The sequence below is a fragment of the Anneissia japonica genome, unplaced genomic scaffold (genome assembly GCF_011630105.1).
Source record: "Anneissia japonica isolate Jap-2015-1 unplaced genomic scaffold, ASM1163010v1 scaffold288250_len396842_cov205, whole genome shotgun sequence".
NCBI classification, from domain to species: Eukaryota; Metazoa; Echinodermata; class Crinoidea; order Comatulida; family Comatulidae; genus Anneissia; species Anneissia japonica.
Window position 1 is genome coordinate 279,292 of NW_022683119.1, and position 9,174 is coordinate 288,465.

Here is a 9,174-nt window from a genome sequence, read left to right on the forward strand (position 1 = left end):
AAAAAAAAAAAAAAAAAAAAAAAAAAAAAAAAAAAAAAAAAAAAACAAGACAAGACAAAATTTGAACCTAGCACCACGAGGATAATGGAAGGCAAACTCTTAACGCACCATCAAATATTTGACCATATATTTATTTGGCCTTGTTCATATACAGTAACTCAACCAGATGCTGAACAAGCGTTCATGAGTAACTTAATAGATTTAGAAAATAATAATAATAATAATAATAATAATAATAATAATATTAAAAACAATAATAATAATTATTATATATATAATATAATATTATATTATATTCTAATGTAACTTAATAGATTTAGAAAATAATAATAATAATAATAATAATAATAATAATAATAATAATATTAAAAACAATAATAATAATTATTATATATATAATATAATATTATATTCTAATGGTACCTTATCAGCTAATAATAGTGGGTAGGCCTGTAACATTAGGAAAAACAAATCTATTTGAAATTCATTACTTTTTACTATTCAATTTCACATATCAATTATGGAGAATCATTTTATTTAGAAAATTTTAGTTTCAAGCTTAGGCCAAATGAAATTAATTGTTAGTTTCTCGTTCTGGATTTTATATTACGGTATATTTTGGTGAGGGAATTTACTATTAGCTATTTATTATCTTTGATGATGGTGGGGACATGAAACTAGAAATCAATTTTATTTGGCTTTAGCTCTAAATTTATTACTTGATTTCATATCATTTTGCTGTCACGAAATTATGGTAATTATTTTAGTAAATCCCAGAATTATTTTATAAAAAAGCACAATAATCCATTTTTTTTGATAAAAATAATTGTCAATGATTTACAAAACTATCACTTTGACAATTTCATTTTGTTGATCCAGAATCAAGGTCACAGAATTTTGAGAAAAAAGTGGATTAAATGTGTTGTTTATGCAATAGCTGCAGCAGCACTCAACGGCTTATTCAGCAAGTCAGGCGTGCCTTTGCCGGACCGTGTGCAGTACATGTGATTTATCACCGGGAAAGGATAGCACGAACTCACTACATTAAAAATGAATTCCATTAAAAGCATTCGCATCATAAGCAATCGGCGACAAGCGAGTGAGGTGAAGGCAATACTTTCGATGAATCGTTCAAGAATTATGTGATATTTTGATTGACAACAATAATAATGCGATTGATACTTTGGGTTTTTCGAAAGGTACCCGATTCACAGACTCTCGTGTTCATTCTAGGAGTTCAAAGTTCCAGTTACAGAAATTAGTACGCGCATAGACTGTATTTTTATAACGAAGATAACTGGCTCTAATATTAGGTTTAAATTGTATTATTGTATAAATGGGCAATTTAACGACGGCGTATCTTTGAAATGCAGCTTTCACCATGGCAGGTATTGTGTATCAATAACATGGAATAATTGACCTACTCGGAGAGATGATAGAAATAACTACAAAATATAGTCTCATATATGTCGTCAATCGCCTGAAACATAATTTGATTTTATTATGGTTTTAGTACCAGCTGCCATTGGCATGAATACAACTAAACGTAGAACATAAAGCCTGTTTTGCACTAGGCAAATATATTCGCGCGAATCGAAGGCGACGGTTCGGTTCCTGACCTCAGATTGTTGCGCACTTTTTTCGCTTCGCAAAAAGTAGAAACAGTTCAAACTACGATTTCGCTGAAGTGGAAACACCGATAGAGTGTGAATATTTATGAACCTACGCTTTCGACTCGTGCGAATAAATTCGCAAGCGGAGAACAGGCTTAAATAGCTTAGTTTCAGCCTAACTATCTACACTTAAAATAGCCTGGGATTTTCAACAGCTTTCCGGAATATCAAACTTAACAATTGACCAATCAAGTGCCAGGATTATGCGCGTATCCAACAAGCACACGTGTTGGCTCACACCAACGCTCGTGTCCGCGTATGTTTTAACACTGTCGTCTTGTGGGATCTTGCGTTCATTAGAACTTGTGAAGTCAGTGTTTCCCAGTTCACAACTTGTGAAACGCGTTCATCTCGTTGGTGAACTTGTAAACACAAGTTGGGAACTGAGTAGAATTTTCTTCCTCGATTTGCACAAGCAGTGTGGAAAATGGCGGATGTAACACAAACTATGCACAACGAGCATAGGTATTTATTGCAATTTGTTGATTAAGAAATACTATTCCAGATAAAAAAGGAGTGTTGTTTGTTTGCTTTATTTGCAACCCAACATATTTATTGCAATTTGTTTAAGTAATATTATTTCAGATACAAAAAGTTTTTTGTATGTTTTATTTCCGAACACAATGCAAAAGTGACAGCAGCCATTTTAGCGTTCGTCAAATGAATGCACTCTTCTTGTGTACTCGCATGTTACAAGTTGTAAAATCAGTTTTCACAAGTTCTAATGAACGCAGCATTACCATCCAAGGTGGGGCTTAGCTAGCGGAAAGGGCCATTACTATTCAAAAACCTATTTCAGATTTGCAATTATACCTGTATACTCCCACAAAAGGATAGACCGGGTATACCTGCACTTAACATTAGAATAGTAGGCATGGACACAACAGTTAGTTAAATGGATTGCTTTTTTTTTTTTTTTTTTTGCCATTGCCGAAATTCTCCACTTGCTAGAAATTGAATGTAGGCCTAATAATGAGTCGTCCTCTCTAAAATATACCGAACAATTAAAATAACACGAACAAATAAAATAACATGAACAATATTTATAAATAGGCCTATATAGGTTATCAGGCCACAGCATATGGTGCGTACAGTGTGTAGCCAATACATTAATGAATACGGTACATAAAGGATGACAGATACGCTACCTTACACGAAACTTTACTCCTAAATGTTCTCGCTAAAAAGAAAGACCGCCAACGAAAACTAATTAAATATGTTAAGATACTTTGATTAATGAGCAAAAATATGAGCAGCAACGGAATTGTGTTTCTATTATTCCATGATGTTTGACAGTTTAGGTCTACTTGCGTATTTCGCATGTGTTTGGTAGCGAGGAAAATCCATTTGTCATTGTTATTGAAATTAGGCTTAATTTGAGCATATATCTAGATATTGAATATTCCATCTGTAATGCGTAGTGAGATGAGTTTGTTTTGTATTCTCTAACAGTATTATTCCAGGATCAGAGTTTACACCTTTCGATCTTCTTCTCCTTCTTGCCCAGCTGCCGCCGCCATCATAATTGACGATTTTGCAACTATCATGCAGGACAGACTCGCTGAAACTTTAGTTTCCGTGAAAATGATTATTTTTTATTATTATTATTATTATTTTTTATTATTATTATTATTTTTTATTATTATTATTATTTTTTATTATTATTATTATTAATTATTATTATTAATTATTATTATTATTATTTATTATTATTATTATTTATTATTATTATTATTTATTATTTATTATTATTATTTATTATTTATTATTATTATTATTATTATTATTTATTATTATTATTATTATTAATATTAATATTATTATTATAATTATTATTATTATTATTATTATTTAATATTTTAATTTGTTTTATTATTTATTTATTTATTTTCCAAATTTATTTATAATATAAAATGTAAAATGACTAAAGTTAGCCCATCTTACTTTCTAAATTGAAGTGAACTCCCATACTTGTAGGGATAGTTGTTTGTGTCAGGCCAGTAATCGATCAATAATTGAGATTCAGATGCCGTAACGATCGGGATGTTAAGAAATTGTTTAACCTCCTCAAGTGGTATATTACCCGTAAAATGATCGAGTAAGCTAGCATCATTCTTAGGGGTGAGACCTAGACATGACACAAACAACTATCCCTACAAGTATGGGAGTTCACATCAACTGTTTCTCTAAATCATTATGTCATCATTCCTTTAAATGATGACAATTCAAATTATCGATTTTTATTTCTATCGTTATTTCTGTCGATTTACGCTTTTTGGCAAGCTTCGAGATATTTGAACACTGCAAAGTATTGATGACCTTGATCACTTCCTGTCCTGTTCGTTCATGACCAAAATGTCTGTACAGGGCACTGTATTCTGTTAGTGAAAGAGGGATTTGTGACTTCACTACATTGATCGTTGATGTTACCTCTTGGCAATCTTTGCCCCATGTGCCTAATTACATGAATACTTTAATATCCGATTGCTTTAGACAAGGCTTTGTTTTAGTTTTCGTTTTCGTTCAATCTCTGCCTGTAATATTAATTCTAAAATTGTCCTATCGTGTGCGCTCTACAGGCCTATATTCTCAGCACAGCTGGCACTTACACGGTTAGGCTATACACTGTAATATCACCAAAATATATAGACTCGCGCAATCAATGTTGTACTCCAATCAGTACAGTACATGGATGTATTGTTCGTAAAACATACTTACATTTTAGGGTCCATTGCAAGTAAAAAAGTATTATGGTTGAGTAAAATTTATTTTAATTTCAATTCAAATTTACTCAATGTGTTACTCGTCACAAAAATAACTTAAATTATTATTATTTTTTTTCCACACATGTTTCATCAAACATGAATGTATATCAACACAAGTACATCAATACAAGTTTAAACCTATGGCATTAAGATAGGCTATCTTTTAAAAGAAGGATTCTTGTCCAAAATTTATTCACATCAAATATTTCTTACTATTTTATGAATGTTCTACCAGCTAAACATATTGGTAAACCTAATACATTCTTGGAGTTGCACTCCGCGGGCTCTCCAGGCAGTTCCAGTGACGGATTCAATTGACCAAGCCTGTCCAGGCACCACTTAAATTGAATCAATTTTTTTTTTAAATGGAGATATAAAGGAAATTATATTTAAATATTAATTTTGAGACCTCAATTTCCGGCCATCTAGAGTTGCCATAATTACAAGTTTTCTTACCTCAGCCCCCGTCTGTGGTGAGGCTGAGGTGGTATAGATCCTCCATCTGAGCAAGTACCTCCGTGGTCCCTCAATTTTGAATTCCTGGATCTGCCACTGGATGCGTAACATGTATTGCATACTATATAAACCAGTGTAGAATGTATCAATCTATTCTATTTCAACATTTATTCACAAATTACATAATTGTCATAGGCATCATGAAGAAGCGCATGCTTATCAATTTGAATACCAAACAAAAAAACATACAAACAAAGGATACATGGAAAGACAGCCAAAAATTGAAATTTTAATTTGGGGTCGCACCTACATAACATTGTCGGCACAAATAGATAAAATATTACTTGGCTTAATACATTATTCGTTTGAAGTACACAATGAACAAAACACTAAATATACTTCACAATGGATAGGCCTATTGGAAAAATGGCTACGCCCGAAACATAAACAAGGTAACCTGAAAAAATATATGTAATAATATTATAGACTATTAAAAAAATTAAATTGCTATAGAGATCCCCAAGGTCAGATAGATAAAATACTTAAAATGGATTTGGTGTAGTGGCATTAATAGTTTCTTTTAGTAGTATTTCCACGCAATAATCATAATTAACAATAATAGAGCTAAGCTACTGTGGTTTTAGATGTGATACAATGTAGGCCTACAATATTGTGTAGATACGAACTATGCGCGGGACAGATCCCGACCGAATACTTGTGAATAATATACAAAGGGAGAGGCTACGTGCGATGGAGATAACAAACTAAAGCAACTCTCATAATTATTATCGCGACCTAGCACTGCGACCGTACCGACCTGCCCTGTTGTCATTTATTGGTGGCCACTTCAGCCAAATGATTACGACACGTGTGAGAGCGACTACGATTAGACTGACGACCAGTACCGACCACAATACATTTTTCAACATGTTGAAAACTCCGCGACCACGCACGACCTTTGCCTTGTCACGAGCAAGCTACTATGGCCACGACGGTGCCGGTCGTGTACCGATCGCAGTGTAGGTTTCTTGATAGTGTGAGAGTTATAGCTACGCACGGTGGGAATAAGACCGTACAAGTGGCGTACCTTGGCTATGAAGCTACGGGCCCTAGTAATTTGGAGTATCGGTTCGGTAGAGCTCAGTGGAGTTCAGTACAAAGCCCCATTCGCTTCGGCTTCTTTGACGTTTCAAGGGCGTGTTTTGATGTCTTTTTAGACCTTTTTGTCCTTAGAGGAACCCGGTCCATTTTGGAGAAAATAAACGATGAATATGCCAGGGCCCTTAAAATCCGCATAACTCTTACGTCACAAGTGAATACGTAGAATGAAGGTAAGACCAATTACGAACGAGATCCTGTACGACAAATTACGCGTGACGGGACTGATACGCACACTCGCAAATAAAGATACGGTATTCATTTTTGGATGTTTCGTATTTCTATCGAAAACGGCGATATTTCGTGTGGTTAGCTACTGTAGCCACTATAGGGTGGACATAATTTTGCTATAAGGGAAGATATATCACAAGAGAAAACCATATGTACAAAAAAAAAATCATTAGTACAATTAAAACAATTTCTCAGGGAACGTTACATTTGCCCACACATACTATCAAATATAAAAATATTTCTTTATATACTTTACGTAGCCTGTTGATCAACTTCTACTTCTACTCAGTTCTTTACGTCAATTTTATTTTTTCTATCCGAAGGCATGATCCATTATTAGGTGTAATTATGCTTGTCAAAAATATTTACCCTGAAACCTGAAAAAACAAAACAAAACATAAAATAATTTGAGAAATTTGGAAATAGGCAATAATCACACACACACACACACCCACCCACACCCCCCCCCCCCCCCCCCCCCACCCCCCCACGCACACACGTGTTGTTTCACAAACGCGCGTGTTTGTGTTGTGTTCACATTGTCGTTTTGTGGGAATTTAGCAACTACAGGGCGCGGGCTTAGCAGAAGGCCTATATGACAGAGTGGCCCTTGTGTTTCTGAATGTCATGAGTCCGAATCGATCATCTTTAAGTTGCATTCACATTGGATCCGAACCAAAATTCAAACCGCTTTTCCTCCGATACGCTGAACGCCAGCGTCCCTATTCTTAATAATAATAATAATAATAATTTTGGCTTATATAGCGCATAGCCTCAATGCGCTTAACAATACGAATAAAAATGCTAGAAGAAATTTAAGAAAAGTACATGTTAAAAAGGTCAGTTTTTAAAGATGCCTTAAAATCAACAATGGAGGTTGCCTGTCGGATTGTAATAGGCAAAGCATTCCAAAGGAAGACAGAAGCCCAAGAAAAAGAACGATTGCCATAATGCTTTGTTGACGGGCGAATAGAATGAGCTAGTAGAGAATCTGAACTAGATCTCAGAGACCTCTTAGGAATATAAGGATGAATTAGTTGCGAAATAAACATTGGCGAGGAATTATGAAGAGATTTAAAAAATAAATAAAATCTTAAAAGTGATTTGCTGTGTTACAGGAAGCCAATGAAGGTGCCTTAACACAGGTGTGGTATGTTCCCTAATCGGCCGGGGCTTAAAGAAACCAAGCGGGCAGCTGCATTCTGAACTCGCTGAAGTTTTGAAATATCCTTAGCTGGCAAACCATAAAGCAATGAGTCTAGCCTTGATCCGACTTTCTGATCGGTTCGGAAGACCCATTCAAACTTAAAATTCGCATACAGGGAGAATGCACCTCTTTGTAGTGGAAGTGGATGATTCAATAACAATGTATCTGTGTTAATCTTTGTGATTTTGTGATTAGACATCATGCATTGCTGAATGGGAGTTATTGTGGATAATCAGATGTATCAAGTCAAGTACCGTAACCATGCACGTAAAAAACCACTTTAATATCATGATTATCGTCAATATAATTACAATTAGAATATCGATTAATGTTTATAGTTTCATTTTTCTTTTTATAGATATCATGGAATATTTCATCCACTAAGGCCACGAATGAGGAAGTCCACTCTGTCTTTGATCATCGTTCTAATTTGGGTTGTCTCTTTCCTGGTATGCATCCCGACACTTCTATACGCTAAAACTGAAAGCGGTTGGGATTGCAAAACCAAAAGGGAAGTCGTATCATGTGTCGAATACTGGAAGGACACACATCCGTACGCCATGCCATCGTATTTAATGTTCATTGCCGTATTCGAATTTTTGATTCCAATGTTGATTATGTCCTTCATTTATGTGCGCATCGCACTCCAGCTGTGGTTGCACAGAGCGCCACCAGGCTACGTAACATCCGAACGCCAGCGTGAAATAACATCCATCAGGAAACAGAAGACCATACCAATGCTAATTACCGTGGTCGTTGCCTTCGGTATATGCTGGGCACCGTGGCACGTTTACAACCTCTTGCAGGCTTTCCACTTTCAATATAATCTCGACTCGGAGTTCTCCAATCACGTACCAGTATATTCCATTCTCGAAGGAGTAGCAATGTTCAACTGTGTCATCAATACAATAGTTTACTTTGCTCTCAGTCCCGTGTTCAGAAAAGAACTGGGAACGATCTTTCACAAGAAATGCCCAATGTCACGGCGGCGACCAGACCACACCATCGTTCCGAAGACGACGTCAAACGTAACGGGTACGACGCGCACACCTAGCCAGACGTCTCAGATACGCAACGGCTACAATGTCATTAAAAAGACTGATACAAATGAATCAAAGGTCTAAAATTAAACAAGAGCAAGAATTTCGAAATGTTACAATGGGGGAGGGGAAAGTTGCGCACCCGTGTTTTATTACCCTATCTTGCGACTACATTCCGACGTGTCTTGAGCCGGTGTTGTGCTATGCACCAAACACTTATAGATACTCCTTGTATAATGTACATAAAATTATGTACATGACATAAAATCGACGCAGTTGATGAGCAAACAAAAAAACACGAAATATATAGTTTTAACTGGTGGATTGCCACGGTATTGTGGGAATGTGGAATATAATTGTTGCAATGTATTGAAATTTAGAAACAAAAACAACAAACAAATTAAGTCAGTATATTGTAATTGGCCATGAATGCATCAATATGCTTTTATTAGGCCACATTACGTCAATTGTCTCTTTGGCTTTTGAACACAAAGGTTAACGAACTTTTCTTAATGGACATGGCCATAGGTAAGGGGAAGGTAATGAATAAAATAAACAAAGTAAAAAGTATACAAGAAACGAGAGTAATATAATATAATATATAGATATATATATATATATAAATTATATATATATATATATAT

At 35.0% G+C, this 9,174-nt stretch overlaps 1 protein-coding gene across 1 annotated transcript in view; it reads left to right on the forward strand.

Annotated features, from left to right (window-relative positions):
* Positions 1–9,168, forward strand: part of LOC117124637 (prokineticin receptor 2-like) — a 19,720-nt gene extending 10,552 nt beyond the window's left edge. The window contains exon 3 of the mRNA XM_033270982.1: positions 7,849–9,168. Within this exon, the coding sequence (XP_033126873.1) occupies positions 7,849–8,614 (766 nt within the window). The 3' untranslated portion in view covers positions 8,615–9,168. The remainder of the gene's footprint in view (positions 1–7,848) is intronic.
* Positions 9,169–9,174: the final 6 nt, after the last annotated feature.